Source organism: Chiloscyllium punctatum, chromosome 46 (assembly GCF_047496795.1).
Source record: "Chiloscyllium punctatum isolate Juve2018m chromosome 46, sChiPun1.3, whole genome shotgun sequence".
Taxonomy (NCBI): domain Eukaryota; kingdom Metazoa; phylum Chordata; class Chondrichthyes; order Orectolobiformes; family Hemiscylliidae; genus Chiloscyllium; species Chiloscyllium punctatum.
In genome coordinates, this window is record NC_092784.1 from 55,137,736 (window position 1) to 55,163,146 (window position 25,411).

At 43.3% G+C, this 25,411-nt stretch overlaps 1 protein-coding gene across 1 annotated transcript; it reads right to left on the reverse strand.

Moving 5' to 3' along the window:
* Positions 1-17,406: 17,406 nt before the first annotated feature.
* LOC140468113 (peroxiredoxin-1-like) lies at positions 17,407-24,539 on the reverse strand. Its single transcript, XM_072564290.1, has 6 exons — positions 24,369-24,539; positions 21,323-21,440; positions 19,608-19,761; positions 18,613-18,735; positions 18,110-18,240; positions 17,407-17,695 (listed from the first exon to the last, which is right to left on the reverse strand). Exons 2-6 carry the CDS (start codon positions 21,426-21,428, stop codon positions 17,610-17,612), a joined length of 600 nt encoding a protein of 199 aa, XP_072420391.1. The 5' UTR covers positions 21,429-21,440; positions 24,369-24,539; the 3' UTR covers positions 17,407-17,609.
* Between the last annotated feature and the right edge of the window lie 872 nt (positions 24,540-25,411).

Genomic DNA, 25,411 nt, shown 5'->3' on the forward strand with positions numbered 1-25,411 from the left:
GGAGTAAGACAATGGCAACTTTATCTTATATTCAAGACTGAGATCGTTAGATTTTGGCTATTAAAGGAATTGATGGATATAGGATAGTTTAGAAAAGTACATTTGGGGTGGGAGGTCAACCTTGATTTGTTGAATGGCAAACAAACTCAAAGGATCGTATTGACTTAGTTCAGCTTCTATCTTTTTTTGTTTCATCGAATCCCCACAGTGTGGAAACAAGCCCTACAAGTCAACACTGACTGTCCGAAGAATATCCCACCTGGACTCACCCCCTCACCTTATCCCTGAAATCCTGCATTTTCCGATGACCGATCCACCTAACCTCCACATCCCTGGACACCACGGCAATTCAGCATGGCCAATCCACTGAACCTGCACAGAGGATACCAGATCACTCAACAGCCAACAACGCAGACACAGGGAGAACGTGCAAATTCCACACAGACCGTCACTCAGGGGTGGAATTGAACCAGGTCCCTGATGCACTGAGGCAGCAGTGCTAACCACTGAGCCACTATTACCAGCCTTAGGTTCTTATGAGTAGATGACCCAATTTGGGTATCTGTTTCCATGGCTGTACATCACTATGACTTGCATGAGTGAAAATCTAAAGTCAGATGGATCAGCAAATTTGCCAATGCTAAGAGGAAATGGGGTGTTTGTGCTTCCTTGGCATAGGCATGAGCTATGTAGGACCCAGTTATTTTCCAGTTCATCAACGTGTATAATTCACTAGTGAGTCACACAGTTTGTATCACCAACTCTAGCAATTCATGTGGGACACTTACTTTCACAGAGCTCTGATGAATTGATTGTGGATTCATTCAGTGTGAACACTGCAGCATCTGAGTGAAATGGGATGTGTTAGGTGCTGACCGCTGTGCTAACGTAACAAACTCTATCCCAAACTTTCTTTGCGAAGACAACATTTCCTGTTCTTAATGCTTTTCCGTGAGTGGCTGAGGCAGATCAATTTGAGATTAAAATCACTCAATTCTCACCTCTGGGGTCCTTAAAAGAAAAAATAGGGTTTTTTTTGTATTTTGGGGTAACTTTTGTGACACACAACAGTGCTATCAACCTCATAAATTGAAGTTAAATTCCTCTGAGGTGTGTTTTGTAATTTAAATTACTTTCCAAAGAAGAGTTTTGAACGCTGCTCAACTGTAATTTCAATTCTTTCTGCTGCAGTCAGCAACATTATTTCTTTAACATTTAAATCATGTTATCTCTGCCCCAAGTTCTTCTCAATCTCAAACTTCCAGCCTATAGCTTGAAAACCTCAATGCTGATTTCCTCCTTCCTACTCTTTATTGGTTTCCTAATTCTCCAAACAATGCAGGGTATCTGCACTCAACAGGAAAAGTGCAAGAATACCAAATTTCAAATCAACGCAGCAATTTCTTTAACAGGGAAAAGAGAATTCTAATTTGTTGCCAAGTCAACTGATTAGTCAAAGCATTGCCATAGAGGAAGCAGTGAGAACTATAGGCTCTCTGAGTTCCCAGGTTATCGCAAAATGGCACAATGCTTCAACACTCCCGCGTGTATATTTAAGGCTGAGATAGATTCTTGATCGGAAACCAAAACAGAAGTTGTTGGAAAAGCTCGCCAGGTCTGGCAGCATCTGTGTAGGGGAATCAGAGTTAATGTTTTTGACCCTTCCTCAGACCTGCTGGCTTTTCCAGCAACTTCTGTTTTCCTTTTAGGTTTACAGCATTGGCAGTTCTTTCGGTTTTTAGATTCTTGATCAATAAGGGAAAAGGCAGGAAAGCGGATGTGAATATTGGATTATCCATGATCCCAACTGAATGGCTGGGTAGGCTTGAGGGCCCAAATGACTTACTCCTATTCCTATTTCTTATGATCATATTCTTTTAGTTTGCATATAACTATCTAGAATACTGTAATTCATTTACTCGCCTACACATACCCCAATCAAATTGTTTCCATCCTTCTGATCACCCCTGCTTCTCATGAGTAAACTTTCAGGTTCTTCTCTCCTTCTCAGTGCCTTCCCTGGGTTTTGCGCTCTCTTTTTTCTAGATTAGATTCCCTACAGTCTGGAAACAGGCCCTTCGGCCCAACAAGTCCACACTGACCCTCCGAAGAGTAACCCACCCACACCCATTTCCCTCTGACTAATACACCTAGCACTATGGGCAATTTAGCATGGCCATTTCACCTGGCCTGCACATCTTTGGACTGTGGGAGGAAACCGGAGTACCCAAAGGATACCCAATTTCCCATCTCCTCCACAAATACATTCTTCTTCATTCCTCCTCTCCTGTTTCACAGACAGGAGCTGTGGTGACTCTACTTCTGGTGCTTGGACCCTCACCCAGTATCTACCTTGGTGCCTGTCTCTTTCTCTCTCTCTCTCTCTCTCTCTCTCCCTTTTAAGAAAGGTTTAAGGCTCACTCACAGTCAAGAAACTTGTAAACTGCTTTGACATTTCTTTTGAATTAGGATATGCAAAAGATAAGGGTCTTTCTTGAGATGATCTAGATAATACCAGTGTGATTGATCAGCGTTTCCTCCTTCTATCCTTAGCTTTACACTTTTTTTTTGTAAATATATTTTTTAGCAAATTTTTTTTTAACTTTACAAACATATAAAATTATTGAAAAATACAATCAATAACAAATATCAGGAGAAAGTGAGGACTACAGATGCTGGAGATCAGAGCTGAAAAATGTGTTGCTGGAAAAGTGCAGCAGGTCAGGCAGCATCCTTTTGTTTGAGGACGTGGCTAAAGAGCTTCAGGGCAGTGGAGATGACCTGGGGGGTGCAGTGAGAGAGGGACTCACTGAGATCCTTGTAGAGGGAGGAGGACAGCTTCTTTAAGGAAGGCATCCTTGCAAGAGGATTCGCAGTAGGTTAAAATCAACTAGGAGAAAGGGAGGACTGCAGATGCTGGAGATCAGAACTCAATAACAAATATCAGCATAATAAAAAGAAAAAAAACACAAATTACAACACAACAACTGTCTCCTAACTATTAACTCTTCTCGAATACAAAACAAACCCTAAGCACCGTGCAAAAAAAAGAAAAAAAAGCAAAAAAAAAACAAAAAAACCCCACAAAATACAGGACAGCATTGTATATATACCCATATTAAATCAGGAGACCCCCTCCAGGGCCCAGGGCTTGACAAATCTAACCATCCTGGTTAAACAAATGCCCTAGTTAATACAACTGACAAACCTGTTTCCAAATAAGTCAAGTAGGGCTGTCATGTCTTATAAAAATGGTCTGTTGTGTGGTGCACCATGTTTGTAAAAAAAAGTCCAAGGGAATGTGCTCCATAATTAATTTCTACCATCCCAGCAAGCCCGGCGGGTTCTCAGACACCCAATTCATCAGAATATTCTTCCGTGCACAATATGCAAGAATATTAAATAGTTTCTTCCCATGCCCGTCTAAAGGTGGTAAATTTCGGTAGACCTAAGAGGAGAGATATCGGGTCTACTTTGACCTCAGTCCTCAATATCCTCCCTATCTTTCCCATCACAGCGCTCCAGTAAACTCGGAGCCTGTGGCATGTCCATAAGCAATGGGTAAGAGTACCTACACTTATTTTACATTTGGGGCACACTGAGGATGCCCCTTTTTTAAAACTTTGCCAGACAGTCTGATGCCAGATGAGCCCTGCGCAGAACTTTTAACTGCGTAGCGCATGGGCTTTACACTTTAATAACGAGAGATGTGTTCTTTTGAGTCTGTGTAAAACAATTACATTACTTCAGTGCTCCCTGGCTGAGAATCAGTGCTTTCAAACATGACAGTGGCTTCTACAGTCCAATAGCTCCCCTTGCTGGTTAAATTGAAGAATGATAATATATTACGTAAAACTGATACAACTGCGGGTGCTGGAAATCAGAAACCAAAACAGAAGTTGCTAGAAAATTCCAGCAGGTCTGGGAGCATCTAAGGAGGGAAATCAGAGTTAACATTTCAAGTCCAGTGACCCTTCTTCAGAATTGAAACTTCTGAAGGTCACTGGACCTGAAATTTAACTGACAAAATTATATATGTTCCTATGTATATTCCCCAGTATTTAAAGGTGGATAATGCATTATTTGTTATAGTATTCATTGCAAGGTTCCAAGTTACAAAACCCCAACTGGTGCTGCTTTCTAATCACCTTCAGCATCCCAAGGAATGGAGATAGAGAGATTGTCCAGGTTTTCAGTATTGCTAACCAGTGCCCCCTGCTGGAATATAGGGAAATGCGTGCATTGGGTAAGTGAAGGATGAGGCTTGCTATGGTACTGTCTTTGCAGTCTAAACCAAGGAAGAGTTTGGATCTATACAGCACCTTTCACGACCGTAGGACTTTCTAAAGCACTTTGAAGTACTGCCACTGTTGGAATGTAGGAAACACTGCTACCTCACAACTCCAGGGACCCGGGTTCGATTTCAGGCTCGGGCGACTGTGTGGAGTTTGCACATTCGCCCAGTGTCTCTATGGGTTTCCTCCAGATGCTCTGGTTTCCTCCCAGAGTGCAAAGATGTACAGGTTAGGTGGATTGGTCAGACTAACTTGCCCATTGTGACCATAGATGTGCAGGTCAGGGAGATTGGCCAAGGGAAATGCAGGGTTACAGGGATAGGGTGAGGTGACTGGGTCTGGGTGGGATGGTCTTCGGACAGAAAACCTGAAAGAACTGCGGATGCTGGAAATCAGAAACAAAAACAGAAATTGCTGGAAAAGCGCAGCAGGTACGACAGCATCTGTGGAGAGAAATCAGAGTTAAAGTCCTCGGAGAAAAGGTCACAGGATCCCAAAACATTGACTGTTTTCCCATCAAGAGTCTGTGCAGACCTGATGGGCTGAATAGAAGCAGGCCATTTAGTCTACTGAGTCCACACTGATCCTCTGAAGGGCATTCCACCTCCACCCCTGTAACCCTGCCTTTCATCATTCTCATGTCATCATCCCACTCTGGATGCCACTGAAAAAACTCCACAAATGACATCCCATCACCAAGTCATCCTTTACTGACACATGCATAGCACGTGATACTGGCCCACCGAGCACAGAGCCAACTCCCAGAGTGAACAGAACCCCTGACTCTCCTGTTTTATTTTTAAGTTTTATTCTTCCCCCACACTCCTGCCTAACAGCGGTAGTACTCTCCTGTTTATATCTGTCAGCCAGGGCTCCCTGATTGGACCAGGTTAACAGCCTCAATCAGAGAACTCATATTCTGTGAGATCCACCTCGCTGACATTGGTTAAATCACCAAACTTCGATCATTCATATCTTTAAGTCCAATACTACCTTTAAATGGGCAATTGATGTTCTTTCTACCTCCTCCGTTTTGTGGGGTTTTGGTAGATGTTGCTTGTAAGACCTCATCTCTATAATTCTGCATCACTGATAGTCCTTCTACCTAGTTTCAATTTAGATAAGGAGACAGCACTGAAAATTGATCTTTTCCGTTTACAAATTTTGCCAGGTCTTTGTAGGGCACAGATGGACCAATCAGTCCATCAAGTCTATGCCTGCTCTTTTCATGGAGTGATCCAGCCAGCTTACTCCCCTTCTTGAACTTGATGCAAGAACATCTGCAGTTATATGCGGAAGGGGTGTTCCAAGATTTAGTTCCAAATGATGATAGGGGTGTTCTTCTAGAGCTGACAAGGGCACCTCAAAATGGTAGAGGTCACAGGCCTGGAAATGAGCCTTGGTAACATTCTTACAGTTTATTGAAAAGCTGATGGTCTCCGTCCTTGACAAACATCATCCCCATCGGTTGATGTACAACATTACGAAGAAATAAAAAGGTGAACTGAAATGTCAAAAGTCAAACATCAATGTTGAGAGTATTCCCATAGTGCACCTCATTCAGCCACATCAGCTATAGAGCCATTGAGTCATAGAGATGTTCAGCACGGAAACAGACCCTTCGGTCCAACCCGTCCATGCCGACCAGATATCCCAACCCAATCTAGTCGCACCTGTGAGCACCAGGACCATATCCCTCTAAACCTTTCCTATTCATATACCCATCCAAATGCCTTTTAAATGTTGCAATTGTACTGGCCTCTACCACTTCCTCTGGCAGCTCATTCCATCCACGTACCACCCTCTGCGTGAAAAAGTTGCCCCTTAGCTCTCTTTTATATCTTTCCCCTCTCACCCTAAACCTATGCCCTCTAGTTCTGGACTCCCCCACCCCAGGGAAAAGACTTTGCCTATTTACCCTATCCATGCCCCTCTATAAGGTCTATAAGGTCACCCCTCAGCCTTCGACGCTCCAGGGAAAACAGCCTCAGCCTGTTCAGCCTCTCCCAACAGCTCAAATCCTCCAACCCTGGCAACATCCTTGCAAATCTTTTCAGAACTCTTTCAAGTTTCACAACATCTTTCTGATAGGAAGGAGACCAGAATTGCACGCAATATTCCAAAAGTGGCCTAACGAACGTCCTGTACAGCCGCAACATGACCTCCCAACTCCTGTACTCAATACTCTGACCAAAAAAAGGAGAGCATACCAAACGCCTTCTTCACTATCCTATCTACCTGCGACTCCACTTTCAAGGAGCTATGAACCTGCACTCTAAGGTCTCTTTGTTCAGCAACACTCCCCAGGACCTTACCATCAAGTGTATAAGTCCCACTAAGATTTGCTTTCCCAAAATGCAGCACCTTGCATTTATCTGAATTAAACTCCATTTGCCATTTCTCAGCCCATTGGCCCATCTGAACAGGATCCCGTTGTAATCTGAGGTAACCTTCTTCGCTATCCACTACACCTCCAATTCTGATGTCATCTGCAAACTTACTAACTGTACCTCTAATGCTCACCTCCAAATCATTTATATAAATGACAAAAAGTAGAGGACCCAGCACCGATCCTTGTGGCACTCCACTGGTCACAGGTCTCCAGCGTGAAAAACAATCCTCAGTAAGTTACCCAGCAATCACTTCCTGCGCCTCCCATAGAGTTCTCAGGTACACCTGATCAGGTCCTGGGGATTTATCCACCTTTATGTGTTTCAAGACATCCAGCACTTCCTCCTCTGTAATGTGGACATTTTTCAAGATGTCACCATCTATTTCCCTACATTCTAAATGTTCCATGTCCTTTTCCACAGTAAATAATGATACAAAATACTCATTTAGCATCTCCCTCATTTCTGCAGCTCCACACAAAGGCAGCCTTGCTGATCTTTGAGGGACCCTATTCTCTCCCTAGTTACCCTTTTGTCCTTAATGTATTTGTAAAAACCCTTTGGATTCTCCTTAACCATATTTGCCAAAGCTATCTCATGTCCTCTTTTTGCCCTCCTGACTTCCCTCTTAAGCATACTCCCACTGTCTTTATGTTCTTCTAAGGATTCACTTGATCTGTTAAGGTGACAGATTGAGATATGGCTCCATGGAAAAGATCCTTGAATCTGTTGCTAGTTGATGCTGACAGGTAGCTTTTATCTGAAGGTAAGATCAGCATTATAAATCACTTGCAATTTGTTGATGTCAGACTTTGACCCAGTAAGAGTTGAATTTTGCCATTATTTTGTTTGGATGTAAGTTAACTCGCTGATCTGGAGGGTTTGTTTTTAGATGTTTCATCATGCAAGAACTGTAAAAACAACCACTGGACAAACAAGCAGGAAACTTGCCACCAGGATATAGGAACACCAACTGGCCACCAAAAGATACAACCCACTATCACTAGTTTCTATACATATAGACAAAGAAGGACACCACTTTGACTGGGACAGCACACATATCCTAGGACAGGTGAAACAAAGACATGCACGAGAATTCTTAGGGGCATGGCATTCTGACCGGAACTCCTTCAATAAACACATCAATTTAGACCCTATCTACCTTCCATTGAAAAAAGAAACAGAAATGACATTGCCCACCTTAAGAAACGAAGTTCTATAAATAGAGAGGCGGGACATACCACCAGCTCTTCACTGGAGGCTCTCACTGATGATGTTACCTCGTCATGGTAACAAACCTTCCAGCTCAACGAGCTAACTTACAGACTTATCATCAACCTGAGCTACAAATCTCAGAAATCGCTAATTATTTTGTGCTACTAGAGTGCAGCTTGGCTTAAAAAAAGAGGAAGCACATGATTAGCACACAACTGGGAGTCTCAATTAAAAAAGGTTGAGACTTTTACTCATACCTGACAGTCCAAGGTATTAATGAGGGTGTGCCGCACTGTCAGAAATGTTATTTTTCAGATGAGAGGTTAAACCAAACTCAGTCTGTCCCTACAGGTGGTTGTAAAAGATCCCTCAGCAACTATTTGACGATGATCAGTGAAGCGTTCTGCAGCATTCTGTTCAATATTTACAGCACACTCAGCATTGCTGAAACAATCATTAGCTATTGATCTCATTATGTTTGCACACTGCCTGAGTAATAAAGAGTGACAGGGCTTCAGAGGTACCCTGTTCACTTGGAATACTTCAACACGAGTTTTATAAAAGCAATTCCTTTCATTCTTTAGCATCACAGCTCCGGTACAAAGAATCATTAATGAGGTGACGATAACCATACCTGATCTGAGAAGTGCTTCCAAGGGAAGGGGAAAGATTTATCGAATTGATTTCTGCTCAAATAATTCATAATGATATTAGTCTTGTCCATACTGTTCTGATTGGCCGAGAAGTGGCAGATGGAGTTTAACTCAGATAAATGCGAGGTGCTGCATTTTGGGAAAGCAAATCTTAGCAGGACTTATACACTTAATGGTAAGGTCCAAGGGAGTGTTGTTGAACAAAGAAACTCATAGCTCCTTGAAAGTGGAGTCGCAGGTAGATAGGATAGTGAAGGCGGCGTTTGGTATGCTTTCCTTTATTGGTCAGAGTATTGAGTACAAGAGATGGGAGGCCATGTTGCGGCTGTACTGGACATTGGTGAGGCCACTGTTGGAACATTGCTTGCAATTCTGGTCTCCTTCCTATCGGAAAGATGTTGTGAAACTTGAAAGGGTTCAGAAAAGATTTCCAAGAATGTTGCCAGGGTTGGAGGATTTGAGCTTTGGGAAGAGGCTGAACAGGCTGGGGCTGTTTTCCCTGGAACGTCAGAGGCTGAGGGGTGACCTTATAGATGTTTACAAAATTATGAGGGGCATCGATACGATAAATAGGCAAAGTCTTTTCCCTGGGTTGGGGGAGTCCAGAACTAGAGGGGCATAGGTTTAGGGTGAGAGGGGCAAGATGTAAAAGAGACTTAAGGGGCAACATTTTCACGCAGAGGGTGGTACGTGTATGGAATGAGCTGCCAGAGGAAGTGGTGGAGGCTGGTACAATTGCAACATTTAAAAGGCATTTGGATGGGTATATGAATAGGAAGGGTTTGGAGGGATATGGGCCGGGTGCCGGCAGGTGGGACTAGATTGGGTTGGGATATCTGGTCGGCATGGACGGGCTGGACTGAAGAGTCTGTACATCTCTGTGACTCTATGGCCCATGGATTAACTTGGAGGCATTGTGGGGAAAACAACCAATCTCAGAGTCAGAATCGGGGTTCAATGACCGAGTTTATTTGCACAAGGGAATACCAGAGCTCTGGAGAGAGAAAGACACCAACAGCACAATGGTCAGCTGTGAGTTTTCTCTTGACCTGGAGCACGTCAAGAAACCTTTATACATCTTGTGATACAATAGGTCAGTGATGAGATTATTGTCTTTGTAACATGGTTTGTTTGTGGCAATCATTGCAAAATCATTGATAGCTTTGATACAGTCTTTGTCAGTTCCATTGCAGCCTTTGTTAATTTCCACATGGTCATTGACAGTTTCAGTGTAGACATTGTCAGTTTCATTGATTGCACAGAAATCCATTGCTGTAGTAATGGGCACTAATCGCTCTTCCTGAGAAGGACAGTTACTGCAGCCCTGGCTAATAGCATTTTGTATTGAATCTGTATCAAACTGTTAGCATTTCTATAAGAAGCTATACCTAGACACTTTGGCGGGCAGTGTTTGTTACTCATGTATTCTCTTCCCACCTACCTTAAACTAATCAACTGGGTTGTGAGTATGTTGTACTGGCATTCTGGTGGCCCCAGGCAGTGTCTGTATCAGCTCTGCTGTTTCCTCTCCATATTGTGATCTGGCAGCCATCTTGTGTGTCAAGTTAGCCAACTGATGGCTCAGCGGCCATCTTGTGTGTCTGTGTGCCCCATGCCATCTCCCACTTCACTCTCCCACTTTGTGGTCAAAGAGGCGACTTCAAAGATTTCCTGCAAACCACCCAATTTACATGTAGAGGTAGGTCATCTCTAGGAGCTCCCCCTCCCAAGGGATATCATGGAGTGCCAATTTCATTGGGGGCTCTTCCATGGTGACAGTTGCTGCTGGTAAAGTTCTTGTCAGTAGCACCTTACAGCAGAGCTTTAAACACCCAAGGCCCACACTGAATACCAGCACGAGTGCAATGAGGAGAACTATCCTGTGTGCCAAATAGGGTCCCCAAGATTTACCTAGCAACCAGTTTAGCCAGCTGTCTGTAATTGTGGCTCCCTGTCAAAAACTGTCCAGCTGGTCTCAGATAATCTTGAGGCTTCTGTAATATTATAAGAGGTATCAATAACATGGGTGGTACAATTGTCACCAATAACTGTGCAAACTCCCCCTTGCTGTGATATTTGATAAGCCACCGCATAACATGTCTGCTGTGTGGAGAGTCTGCGTTCAGCCAGCTCTGTGTTAATTGCTTCCAGAGCTTTCGAGGTAGTGTTGCCTAGGATAGTCAGGCCACATACAAGATCATTTCAGTTTTTAGCACTGATGACCCCTGCTGCACCCCCCAAAGATAGAGATCCCAAGAACCCATAACCCAGTGGTGACCCCAAAGTGATGGAGGCCTGCCAGTCAGCACAGAACTCCTGACTGATGGAGCGGGTCAGTATCCTTCTCCGAATATGTCCCCCACTGGGGCATGGTACAGTAAGGGACACAATTGTGCCTACTGCGAACAGGTTTGGGAGGTCTGGGCTATCTGTCGCCTAAGTCCCCTTCAATAGGAAAACAAATCCCATCGCTGCTCGGTGACAGACATTGTCCTGTCCTTCTGTTTGTCTGTCCACTCATGTCACCCCTGATCCCCCTTGCTGGTAAGTATTGAACATGTGCGTCCATGTGGCAGAGCTGACATGGGTGCCATTGCACTGACCACATATGAAGTGTCTGCCCACGATCACATTCAAACATGCCTGCTCACTGCAGGTGTAGGTAAACTGTCCCTTATAGACAATAGACAATAGACAATAGGTGCAGGAGTAGGCCATTCTGCCCTTCGAGCCATTATGATCATGGCTGATCATCCTCAATCAGTATCCTGTTCCTGCCTTATCCCCATAGCCCTTGATTCCACTATCCTTAAGAGCTCTATCCAACTCTTTCTTGACTGTACTGTGCTGATAAGGGCACTGTGTCTGGATGCATGAGTCAATTTTGGGAACCAGGGCATAAACGCATCCCCATCCCTGTCCTGTGAAACAGAGTGGGTAATTACCGGGTTTTAAATGGGTCTTCCCCTCCCTAGGCTTGGGGGGCCCAGCCCCATGGGTGGTCCTGCCCAGCTGCACACATCTACCCTGAAATCCCCGCTTGTATTTCCCTATCTGCCGTTTACACGGCGCTCCCAAGGTGTCCACTGTATACGGTTGTGAGGGGTCCACATTGGGGTAGCCACAAATAGGGATTCCACTGATTGCGCCAGTGTGTAGCAGACGGTTCGGTTCCCATGGAAACTGAGGTGGGTTTTATCGAAGAGGTTATCTTCAAATCCTGACATGCTCCCAACAATTGTGACACTTAAATACAATGACATACAGATAGGTATATACATATTGCAGTTAAAATAGTGTTAACAGTTAAAGTCTCTGTTTCCCTTAGGAGGTGCAGTCGTGCCTTGTTCTGTTGTGTTTTCGGTACTCTCCCCGCGATGACTGTCTTATCTGCCTTTGCTGCTGGTACCTGGGGAATGGTCAATGACATTAGTTTGGTCACAGGAGTCTTTAGACAGTTTTAGTTGGGTCCAATGCTTCCATGTGCCTTTTCCTTTAATGTCCAGGCAGGCGCAGGTGCCCCCACATATTATCACGTCATATGGCTTTGGGGCAAAGCCTGGTTTGTCAGGCAGTGCTCGCACCAGGACGTGGCTTCCTGCTGTTGGGACCTCAGGGAAGATTCCGAGTTCCCCTGCCCCGTCCTTTTCATCCTATTTGTCAATTACAGATTTCCACATCCCTTTCACTTGGGTGCCTAATTCTATGACATATCGCCAAATTTTGTCCTTTAGTGGATCCATGTCAGTGCCACCTGTGATTATTGTCTCAGGCAATTGCATTGCTTGCCCGGTCATTAATTCATATGCTGTTAGCCCAGTTACCTGATTCATGGTGACTGTTAATCTCGTTAGTCTGGCTGGCAGCACCTCGGCCCGTGTTCTGCCTGAGGCTTGCATAGCCTTAGCTAAAGCATTTTTGTGCGTTCTGTTCATTCTCTCTGAGCTCTAGGGGTGATGGGGAATGTGAAATGTTTGTCTAATGCTGAGCAACTGGCATACGGTCTTCATGACTTTGCCTGTAAAATGTGTCCCTGGTCGGAGTCGATCTGGAGGAGTACCCCCCCCCCACCCAGGGATTACCTTTTCTGCTAATATTCTGGCTACAGTGGTCGCAGTGCAGCTTTTGGTCGGGAATGCTTCTACCCACCGGATGAATTGGTCTGTGATGACCAGGCAGTACGTTTTCCCACAGGCAGTGGTAGTGACCCTGAAAAATCTATCCGAAGGTGTTCCCAGGGTCCCCTTGGTCTGGGCTGGTGTCCCATCCTAACTTTTATGGGTCTCCCTGGGTTATGTTGTGCACAAACCATGCACCTGCGGCAGTACTTGGCCACGTCTCTTCCTATTCCCTTCCCCCACCACTAGGCTTGCTATCATGTCCTCTCTACCTGTATGGGAGAGCCTGTAGTGTAGCTCAAGCAATGTGTTCTGTATACCTGCTGGTGCTACCACCTTGTCTGCTGGCCTCCAGACACCACCCTCCCCTTTGAATGCCCCCTGCAGTTCCCATTGCTCTCTCTCTTCCTGCGGGGTGTCATGCTGAATTTGGATAGCATCGTTCGCTAATTCAATTGTGGCTATTGCAGTTTTGTTAATGGCTTCTTGTGCTAGGGCTTTCTGAGCTGCTCAGTCTGCTGCTTGGTTTCCTTTGAATTGTAGCCAATTTGGTGCAACTTTTGCGGGATCTTTTTGATGGGCCTTTATTTTTATTACTGCAGCCTCCTTTGGCTGTTCACTGGTACGGGAAGTGCCTGAATTCCTAGGGTGGTATCTGTTAGGGGTTCCCCCCGCAGTGGTGAACCCTCTTCTACCCCATGTAGTCATGGACTATACTGAAGGCATATTGACTGTCCGTTTATATATTCACGGTTTTTCCTTTTGCTAGTTCCATTGCTTTGGTGAGTGCTATCTGTGTGGACTGACAGATATATATTTATATATATATTTATATATATATAAACAGTTCTATCCCGGACATAACTGTTTCTAACTTATCATTTACCACAGCCCACCCTGTTTGGGGCGAATCTGCTATGTATTTTTGTGACCCGTTCACGAAGAGAGTCTCCTTGGCTGTGTCTCGGGGGTATCTTTTACTCACCCCCCTATCCCCACCCGCATCTGTATCCCCACTGTGTGCGGTTCCCCTCTGTTTAGAATTCCCTCAGCTGGGTTTTCTCCCATATTCCTGACTATTACCACAGACCAACTTGGGGGTAAAAGGACTGCCTCCCACTTTGCCCTTCTCATATTTGAAACGGCCCTCAGTTTTCCCTGTGTTTAGCATCTCTACGAGGATGTGTTTAGTGTAGAGGATGACATTCCCTGGCATTACTATGGGCTCGCTAACCCCAATGGCCCAAGCAGCACAGTCTAAGGCTGCTAGACACCCTGGGCAACCCGGTGACCACCAGCTCTTCTGTAGTTGAGTAGTACCCTACGGGCGTTCACCTGCTACCGTGGTCTTGGGTGACCACTGCGGACTAAAACCCTCCCTCATTATTACAGTGGACGTGCTGGGATCCCTTGCTGGGATCTGGCAGCCCTAGCCCAGGGGCCGATATGAGCCGAATTTTAAGCTGACTTATGCCTCCTCCTGTTCTGGACCCCAGGTGGGCTTGCCTCCTTTAATTAGTCTCTGGATCAGTTCAGCCAATTTTCCAAACTCAGGAATAAAGCTCCGACTTCTCTACCTGATATTGCCACTTGTGCTTCACAACTCCTATTACCCTTGGCACTTCAATTCTCACTTCAAATCCCAACCTTCGTATGGAGTGTTACCCCTCTTAACAACCAGTTTAGGGCAGGGCTTTTAAGAGAGGCATGACCTTATCCTCTGGCTGTTTCAGCACAAGCAGCAGATTCTTACAGTAGTTAATACTTATTCTCCACAGATATGTAATGAAAAAAATTTAACTCCATACTGTAGCAAATTAGACATTACAATTGGTATACATTTTAAACTGTGTCCTTGGCCCGGTTTGACTCTTCCCATTTGCAGGTACAAATTGGTTCTTACTCTGGTCCCCCGATCATGGCCTTGGACCAGGGCACCAGTAATAAGACCCCTGCTTGCAGCGCCAATTGTTATGGGGAAAATCACCAGTTTCTGAGTCAGAATCAGGGTTTATTTGTACAAGGAAATAGCGGAGCTCCGGGGAAGAGAAAGACACCAACAGCACAGTGGTCAGCTCCGAGTCTTCTCCGAACCCGAAGCACACATCAAGAAACTGTTATACATCTTGTGATACAATAGATCAGTGATGAGATTGCCATAAACAAACCATGTTACAAAGACAATCATTGCAAAATCATTGATTGGTTTTGATGCAGCCTTTGTTAATTTCTGCATGGTCATGGTCAGTTTCAACCTGTGTGTGGAAATCCATTGCTGTAGTAATGAGCACTAATCACTCTTCCTGAGAAGGATGATTACTTGCAGCCCTGGCTATTAGCATTTTGTACTGAGTCTGTGTCAAGCTGTTAGCATTTCTATTAAGAGGGGTTGGCTGGACCCAGACACTTCAGCAGGTAGTGTTCATTACTTGTGTATTCTCTGCCCACCTGACTTAAACTAGTCAACTGGGTTGAGTGCAGTGTGGTGGCCCCAGGCAGTGTCTGTAGCTGCTCTGTTGTTTCTGCTCCATAGTGTAGTCCAGTTGCCATCTTGTGTGCCTAGTGTCACCCTGCCCTGTGCCATCTCCCACTCCAGTGGGAAAGAATGTGTTGCTGGAAAAGCACAGCAGGTCAGGCAGCATCCAAGGAACAGGAGAATCAACATATTGGGCATAAGCTCTTCTTCAGGAATAAGGAGGGTATGCCAAGCAGTCTAAGATAAAACGTAGGGAGGATGGAGTTGGGGGAAGGGGTATTGGGAATACAATAGCTAGGAGGTTAAGGTGAGGGTGATAGGCCAGAGAGGTTGGGAAGATGATTGCAGGTCAAGAAGACGGTGCTGAGTCTGAGGGTTGGGACTGAGAAAAGGTGGGGGTGGAGGGGAGGGGAAAGGAAAATGAGAAAGCTGGAGAAATCTGCATTCATCCCTTGTGGTTAGAGGGTTCCTAGGCAGAAGATGAGGCGCTCTTCCTCCAGGTGTTGCATTGCGTTGCCATGGTCTGGCAATGGAGGAGACCAAGGACCTGCATGTGTTTGACACATGCACTTCCCCCTCCCACTCTGCCAAGGATATGCAGGTCCTTTGCCTCTTCCATCACCAGACCATGACAACATGACACCTGGAAAAAGAGCACCTCATCTTCCACCACCCTCCAACCACAAGGGATTGAGTACAGATTTCTCCAGCTTTCTCATTTCTCCCCCCCCCCTTTTCTCAGTCCCAACCCTCAGACTCAGCACTGCCTACTTGACCTGCAATCTTCTTCCTGACCTCTCTGCCCCCACCCCCTCTCCAGCCTATCACTCTCACCTTAACCTCCTTCCACCTCTTGCATTCCCCCTACCCCTCCCCCAAGTCCCTCCTCCCTATCTTTTATCTTAGCCTGCTTTGCACACTCTCCTCATTCCTGAGGGCTTTTGCCCAAAGTGTTGATGCTCCTGTTCCCTGGATGCTGCCTGACCTGCTGCACTTTTCCAGCAACATTAAGCTCTGATCTCCTGTTCTCACTTTCTCCAGTGGGTAAAGCCTAACATCCATAGAGACAGGGAACATCTAGAGGATTGGAATGTGTGACTAGCACTTGATAGCAGAAGGTGGTAGAATGGCAGGATTGGGAGATAGGTTTGAGGTGGTATGGTAGGCACCTGAAGAACAGGCTGGCAAATTCAAGATATTAATTCAAGAGTGTTTGTAGGTTCCTGCTAGGTTGGTGTCTCCTAGAGTACTGATGGAGAGAATCTTCCCCTTGCTAAATAGCCACCTCCTAGTGAGGTTAACAGAATCAAGGTAACTGCCCTCCCCTCATACTAGTTGATCTTGGGATAATACAAAGCAGGCATGCAGTTTGGAATCAGCTGGTCATGCATGGTTCAGTGACATCAGAACTACTATTGATCCATTTGATTGATTTTTTTTAAACCTGCTCCAATCTAAGTCAGCACAAACAGGCTAATGCCTCCACTGTTTTGGCAAATCACCTTCATACATCATGAAGTGAAGACATGATACGCTCAGGTAGATGTGAAAGATCCCGTGGGCCTATTCTGAACAACAGGAAGTTCTATTGTCCTGGCCAATGTTGTTTTTGAAGAGTCCTATTAGTTGTGGAAACTTATTGCACAAGTTGACTGCCATTTTCCTATATATGACTAATTCAAGATAAAGTGCTACATTGATTGTTTTCTCTTCCTTCACCCACCTTCATTGTTAACCATTCTAGGAGCACAGCATTGAGCATTAGCAGCCTCAAGCTATAATCTTTGCCCTCTTGTAGGCAGTGTATAGAACTCACTAACCTGGCTCAAGATTTGCAAGTACAAAATCTATAGTCAGTCATTTGAAAGTGGAACCTACACTGACTGACATTACACTTGATTCGGCCGAGAGCAATATTGACATAACTCTAGCCATGTGCTTCACTAGTAGTCATGCAGAAGAGATCTGCTGACCAACAAGGCACAATAGAGTTAGATCTGCTACCAGTACAAGCAACACAGTTAAAGGTGCATCCTTACTGAGAGAGTCAATTAAGAGCAAGTGACTCTTCGATGCCTTTAGGTGAGCCCACTACTGGTAGTATGCTTACATATGCAGACATCAAAGTCACCACTATAGGAAATGGTGGTGTGTACCTGGTGACCTAGTGGGTAGAAGTGATCCAAGAACCATTTTAATGCAATGTTAACCATGGATGTACTACTTTCAGATGGAGCAAGTATTATACACCAAGACAAATTGTTCTCTCAAGTTTTATTCTGGCACAATTAAAAAAACAAAAACATTCACAGGAGCACAGTTGGACCTTGTTACTCAGATGCTTAAAAAAATGACAAGTAACATCCTAATGTGCAGCAATCTACACTACGTAGTCAAGTGCCTGCTTAACAAAAATACACATTTTCCTCATTTAACATTATGCATGGATGGAGCAGAAACATTTAGGATTGTTTCTCAAAGAACTTCTTGCTTTCGTTAACATTAGGTTTGATGGTGTCCTGGCCAGGCTTCCAACCAGCAGGGCAAACTAGAGAGAGAGATCAAAATTTTTAAAAAGTTAACTTCGTAGTGATTGCTGACACCATTGAATACAAAATGCCTGTTAGTACCACTTTCTACTGCAGTACACAGTCACTGCTCTAGGAGGCATCTTTGTCAATGTTCAAATGCAGTCAATTGGCAAGATTCTGCTTTTCTCTAGATCTTAGGATAGATAGGTGCCAAGAAATTTGGTCATAACATGCTAATAAAAACTTTGAAGTTAATCTTATGTCAAAGTTTAAGTGCAACTTGGCCAAAAGCTACCATTACCCAGGTGATCCATTGAGGTAGCTGCCTAGTGACTTTCTGCAAATGCAAGATTAAAAAGTTGACTATTACAAGATAATTTAGCTTGAGACTGCTGGTTTTCATTTTGTCATATTGAGATCTAGACCATTACCTTCTCCATGTTTGTCAGTGAACTGGAAAGCCTGCACAAGCCTCAAGGTTTCATCCACAGAGCGGCCAACTGGAAGGTCATTGATTGTAATCTGGCGCAGGATTCCTTTCTCATCAATAATAAAGAGCCCTCTGGATAGGGGAGAGAAGGTGGCAAGTTACCCCAAAAAAGTAATTAATAATACTGGCGAACATCCCTAACTATCAACCCTGATCACCTTGATAGACAAGGTTTCCTCCAATTCTTTGAAGAGAGGTTTCCTCCAAAAAAATCTTCAGCATCTCTGGCTAAGAGAACTGCTGAAACCAACTCTAGCAAGGACTACCTTAAGTCAGTGCTGCTCCAATGAGAATATTTGATTTGGGTATCACTGACTCACTGCAGAATGAATAGCATTAGAGATTGTCAGCAGAAAAAGTGATCAGTTCTAAGACTGAAGATAGATGAGAGGTAAATTAGATGCAAAGTGAAACTTCACAAGACCCAGTCTATATTGTACCAACCTGTAAGCAATCCCCTCATCCTCCTTCAGAATGCCATAGTCTTTGGCAATGGACTGAGTTAGGTCAGCAACCAGTGGAATGTCCATGTGGCCAATGCCACCCTGTTTACGAGGAGTCTTGGTCCTAAAGAAAAATTTGTATTAATGGTTAATCTTAAATGCAAAAAAGAGAATTGCTCCAAATTTAAGTGAAGTGAAATATCCACTTTAAATCAAATGCATAGGCACACAAGTGTTCAACATAATGTTACCTCCTTTTAAAAAGTGGTTTGTGTTCAAAGACCCAATGGATTAAAATAGAACATGTTACAAACTGGCTTCACTAGTTTATAGCTGGTTTAGTTTGGCTAGCCTAAAGTGTAGTATTATAGCTAAATCCAAACCAACATCTATTAAATAGCTGGGAATTTATTCCTTTATTGACTCAAGGGAATTAATCACCCCTTTCAAAGTTAACTCAGGTTAGCAAAGTTTGCTTTTTAAGTGATGAAGATTGACTTGATCAAAAGAATAGAATTAAAAGAATAAAGTGTATTTTGTCCCTCCTAAAGTCTAGGGCTATTAGAAGTATTGACAATTCATAGAATCAAATGTTACAGTGCAAAAAGTGCCATCTGGCCTATGCCTGCACTGGCTTGTCAAATAAGCAGTGATACCTAGTGCCTGTTTCCTGATATTACACAAACTGGATAAAAGTATGCAAGGTCCAAAAAGTTAAGCAAGCAATGTTGGGTACAGTTTTTAACAATTCTTCAGTTTATTCTAGATCTCTTGACCAACAAGTTTTTAATCCACTAGATAAATGGCCTGAAATCAACCTGCTGGATAAAGTCTTGGAACAAAACAAAAGTCATTCATAATGATAGTATTGGGCTATCAAGCAGCTCAGAAGGTTTAACTGTACTAGCTTGCAGTCAAAGGAGTTTGGAGATGCACCCTAGCCACCCATTTGCAAGCTCATTGTACACCATCCTGTTAGCAGATAACAATTCTTACCAGGCCAAGTGGCTAAAGTGAGAGTCTGTCGAAGCACCAATTACTTCACAGTTGATCTTGCGAAATTCAGCAGCTCTGTCACTGAATGCAATGATCTCCGTTGGACACACAAAGGTGAAATCCAGGGGGTAGAAGAACAATACAACATACTTTCCTGAAGTGGGAAAAAAATTTGATACCAGATTAGATATTGACAAGAATTTCCACCCAATCTGTTACTAGGTGTTGCCTGGTCATGAATTGTCCAGATAAGTGCACTAAATATTTATTGACAAGTAGCAATAATCAGAAGAAAGTATTGAAGACTGTTGAAGGAAGATGGCAAATACAAGTTAATCTGGAAGAGGTAATGTTTTAGCAACAATGGAAAGATTTGAACAAGGAGGAGGGTCTTAATTATGCAATCAGATACAGCTGGGGGGGGGAAAAAAAGGAGAGAGAAAGATAAAAAAAGGGACCTAAGGGGAAACCTTTTCTCACACACACAGAGGGTGTATGTGTACGGAATGAACTGCAAGAGAAAAAAGTAGTGATGGAGGCTAGTCCTCTTGCAACATTTAAAAAAGTCATCTGGATGGGCATATGAATAGGAAAGGTTGAGGGATATGGGCTGGGTGCTAGCAGTTAGGATTAGATTGGGATATCTGGTCAGCATGGACAGGTTGAACCAAAGGGTCTGTTTCCATGCTGTACATCTGACTAATTCTTTAAAAAGAATGTCTTTTCATTGACAAATAATTAGAATTTCCTCACCGCTTGAGAAAATTGAAACACTCTATAGAAAGTGGCTGATACAGTAACATTAACTGAAGACTAACCAACATTTGCTTCGTTGCAAAGGAGAAAAATCTAGATGAAGCAAGATTATCTGAATGAATTACGAAAAAGGTGGAAACAAACATAATTGCAAAATAGTTGGAGAAATGTTGCAGGCTTATGGGGCAAGGTAGCTTGTGCAAGACTCTTTCAGAGCAGATACAGATGCAAAGTAGCCTCCTATGCCAGGAGACTCCTTTCTGGACTCAAAGACCTCTTTCAAAAAAGGAAAAGTGGTGCATTGATAACTAAGTAATCCAGAAATCAGATTCAAATCCAGCCACAGTATAGAGATAGTCTTTTAAAAACAAACTGGACTATAAGGCAGTTGTAATGGTAACCAACATTTTTGCAACACCCTTCAGGGAGGCAAATCTTAGCTTGGCTGAAATCAGACTCCAGACCCACAGCAGTGTTGTCACAGACATACCAGAGCACTCAGCTCAAAGATATTAGGTAAAGGCACCCAAATGTTGGCCTGGTCAAAAACAACTAACATTCAAGTTAGATAATGGTGGATCTGTGCCTGATTTTTACAACAGTGGGACCTTTAAGTAATGAAGTTGAGAATTTAAAATTGGCCTTTGGTTTTTGGCAAAGTCCTGCTTCATTTGGCAGAAAGACTGATTAAAATACATGTTGCTCCCCATTGACATAAATAATTACAATTTCTCATTTTAAAATTCAATTAGATCATGCTTAAAGTCAATTGCAAAAAATTATCTATACAACCTGCAGGGCCTCAGCAGACTTTGTACTTAATGTACATTGTCCTAATGCTGGAATCTGAACAAAATTCAAAGTCCTGTTAAGCTTTGCCAAGATTGCTGAAATTGAGCACACCAAAGCAGAACTGTTCACATGCTCCACAACTTTGATTACAAGCACAAAAATTTAACCTTTGTATTTGGACAAAGTGAGGTCCTCAAACTCTCCACTGGGCATCACAGCTTTGGCTGTGAAATCAGGTGCAGTCTGACCAATTTTAGCATTTCCAGCTGACATCTTGAATGGCAACTGTACAGGAAGAAAAATATAGATAAACAAAATCAACATTTGATCTTGTGGAAGATGACTAGCACTTAAGACACTCCTGGGTACATTGTGAACACTGTGGCATAAACCAGTGCCCCATTAGTAGGATTGCACATCTAGTTTGTAGGTGGAGTAAACAGACTGGATTCCAAGGAGAAAGTAAAGACAGCAGATACCAGAGATCTTCACCTACCCATCATACTCTGCTACTCTCCCCCAGCCTCACCTCCAACCTGGGCCCATTCTGATGAAGGCCTGGAACTAACTCCTGTTCCTCAAATGCTGCCTGACCAGCTGTGCTTTTTCAGCACCACACAAGGCTGGACTCAGGAAGTAGGACTGCAGATGCCAGACATCTTCACCTTCATCTACCAATCATACTCAGCTCCACCCCCCACCCCCCACCCATGCAGATCAAGTGAACCAAGCCCACCATTTCATTATATTTAATGAGTCTATTGAATTAATGTTAATAAACCCACCTCCTGTTACAATTTGCAGGTGGGCTGTTGCTCATGTTGGCTATGAAAGGGTTTCCCCAACGATCTAGTTTTCACAGATAAGCCAGGTTCAATACACCAGGTATATGCCACTGGCTGGGTAGAACAGCAGAGGGGAAAATATGGATTAGTGACAAGGACAGAGACTTAAATTTAAGTCTAAAGCTAGAACACCAGTGACAATATTCTTCATATTGAGAGAATATGAAAAAAACAGATCCATTTAAAAAACAGCCATGGTATGGCGGTCACTACTGCAACCCAAGTTTGATTCCTGGTCAGGGAGTGGTTTGTGTTTTTCAGAGATGCAGTGGTAGGATCCATGCTTGACAGGTTCAAGCTCCACTTGCTCGAGAGGCTGATTTGAAAAAAGAGAAATGAAGTAGTCATGCAAGTTCAACTATAATAAGGAATTTGAGCTACATTCTCAGATGTTTAAGAACTTTAGTGTTTGTTGTGTTTCTCACTCAACATTTTCATTTAAGGAATGAAAATAGTTGGCAATGTTATTGTGGCACAGTTATATTTAAGGAAACAGATTAACCCAGCTGTTCCAAGCTAAAATATAAAAACCATAGTTACGGATCTTTAAATTGCTGTAAATATTTGTACCAGCTGCATCAAGACAGTTAGGTTGCTAGCCTCTGCAAAAATCAAGTGCTCTTAGATGGAAACTACAAACTTTCAGACTAGTCAGTATTTCCAACCTATTCCAATGCAGTGACCTCTACTACAACAGCCATTGATTGATCCAACTCGTTCTCTGGTTGTAATCTGCTGTCAAATTCTCAGAATTGGCTCAGAGGGCAGGAGAGAATTGTCTAGAGTTCAATCAAAACAAACCCATGCAATGTGCATACTGGGACAATGTCTCATCTGGTGAATTACAGAATGCAATCCATGTCTAACTACATGACAAAGACAGTCAAACAGGAGAAAACCAATAAAAACCTTTATCTCCAGTCAATTTTACTGAGTGGTAAAACAACCCATTAAGTTCAGTCTTCTCATTTGGCATTTCTACTAACAACCAGTGTTAATGAGCATCTTGACCCTTTCAAGATAAGGATCATTGACTCAAATGAAACTTCACTGAAGGCCACAAGCTTCCTTGGGGCCAGCTGAATTCTCATTTGTCCAATGAGAAGCAGTAGAAAATTAACAACTGTTCAATACCCACAGGGCAAGACAGCCAGATTCACAACTAAATTCGACATCAGGAAAATTGAGTACTGCAGATACTGGAGAGCAAGTCAATCTGGAGCTGGTTTACTTTGTTTGTTTAGTTAAAGTATATTTCACTTTCAAAGTCTTAAGATTCCAAAAAAAATCCTGGTGGTGTTGGAAAAGCTGCCAAGATTTTTTCCTCCATTTGCCCTACTGGAAATCCTGACATCATTGATGCATTTTAATCAGCAATTTTCCTCTTGACTCTGTACAGTCAAGTAGTGCTAGTTCAGGGACACTGATTAGAGGACATATGACAATCAATGACAAGTATTGCAAGACAACAGTATGCCAACTGCAAGAGTCTAACAGGAAGTAGTATTTCCTTAATGCTTCAGTTTCTAGAATGAAAAGAATTTGGAGCAGAGAGAGTGCCATTGTCACTACAAACTGACATTACTGTGGAAACTTTCAGCAAGTTACATTAAGTGAAACATTCCTAGAAATATTAAGCTTCTATCCCTATTCATCCCAGGGGCAAGTGCTTGGTCTCAAATCACTTGTTTCTTTAACATTAGCATTAAATGTTACCAATTGCCCAGCTTGAAATCCCAACTGGTAACAGAATGAGTCTTAGGTGAAATTGGAAGCAGATACTTTTGAGATTTGGGAAAGGTTTGTAGCTCAGGTTGTAACAAACTGAACAAACAGGAAGTCGATACATTGTGATCATAAATGAATGGGGAATGTTTTATATAAAATCAGAAAAGTTGCAAAGCGCTTTTGCACCTTTTAAATCAGCTACTTAGCTAAAGAAAAAATAGCAATTGGATCTCGAAGAGTTTTTGAAAAGTCGAACCCATGAAGAGATTGAGCTGGGTTTTACAGGGCCTTCCCCAGAAAGTCGCTTTGTAAATAGGAGGAAAAATAGCTCCGACATGTTTTTAAACAAAGGGGATTTAGATCACACTGCGCCCTTTATTCTTTTACTGCAGTTCCGCCTTCAGAGTCGTTCAATCCATCAAAACCCAACCAATAACTCAATTTACAAGGAATTTCTTCCCGATTTGCGAATGCATTTTCGTGGCTGAATTGGGTGCAAAACGCAAACGAATCAACTGCGTTCGCTTCTAGCAAAGTGAAATAACCCTATGCAAAAATCCACGACGCACAAGCTGAACAAAATAAGCCATTTTTGTTTCAAACACGAACACCGCTTTTTGATCATCTCTACAGCACTTACATTAATCCCACGCTTTAATCTTGCAGCCAACACTCTCTGCACCGCGCTTCTTCCTTTTATATGGAGCCAGAACTCGCGAGGTTTTAAATATCTCAGGCAGCATGGGTCCAGAATGACTCAGCAAAAAAATCCATCCCGGCTCCAAGAATTAAGGGGATAGACACGCTGTGAACGTCAGCATGACTTTAGAGTTTCAAGATCAAGTTATCCTGTTGCAACTTTAACAATTAGTCACTTCCAGAAAATTGTTGAGAGAGGGTGTTGGCGAGAGGGTGTTGGCGAGAGGGAGGGAGGGAGAGAGAAAGAGAGAGAGAGACTGGAGAGTAAAGATGGACAGAAGGAGGTTGTGGCTCATAAAGGGAATGAAAGGGTGGATGGCAGAGAATGATTGTGTGGCAATGAAAGAGAGAGAAAGTGGTATAGAGTGAGACAGTGATTGCTGGAGAGAGCATGAGAAAATAGAGGCAAGAAGAAGGTGTAGTAAGGGAAGTGAGACAGAGGGAGATGGCTGGTATGAACAGGAAGGATGAGATCAGGCTAGTAGTAGAGAGGGAAAAAGTAAGGGACAGCGACAGCGTGGGTGTAGGTGGTAGTAAGGGAGAGAAAGTAGTATAGAGTGAGAGATGGTAGTGGAGATGGGTAATGAGGAAAAGGAGAGGGAGGTGCATGATCAGGAGAAGATATCAGATAGCAATGGGAGAAGGAAGAAGGAGAAGGTCACTCTCAGCAAGTTTGATGCCAAGTTGAAATATTAACAGAGGGGAGATTGGAATTGAGACCAACCTCTCATAAACCATTGTGCAGTTGAACAATTTGCCTGGTTTATTAAATGAATCAACGGGTAGGCGGATTTCTTCTCTGAGTGGATTGTGTGATCCAAGCTAAAGGAGCGACAGGAAGCTCACTAGTAATCAGACTGATTTTAAATAATCAAACCCCAGTTGTACAGTTCCACATTAATAGAGTCCTTAACTTTGTTCTTTGCATGCCTGAGGCAACCAGGCTAACACTGAGAAATATTTATTACCCTATTTTTGGGTATG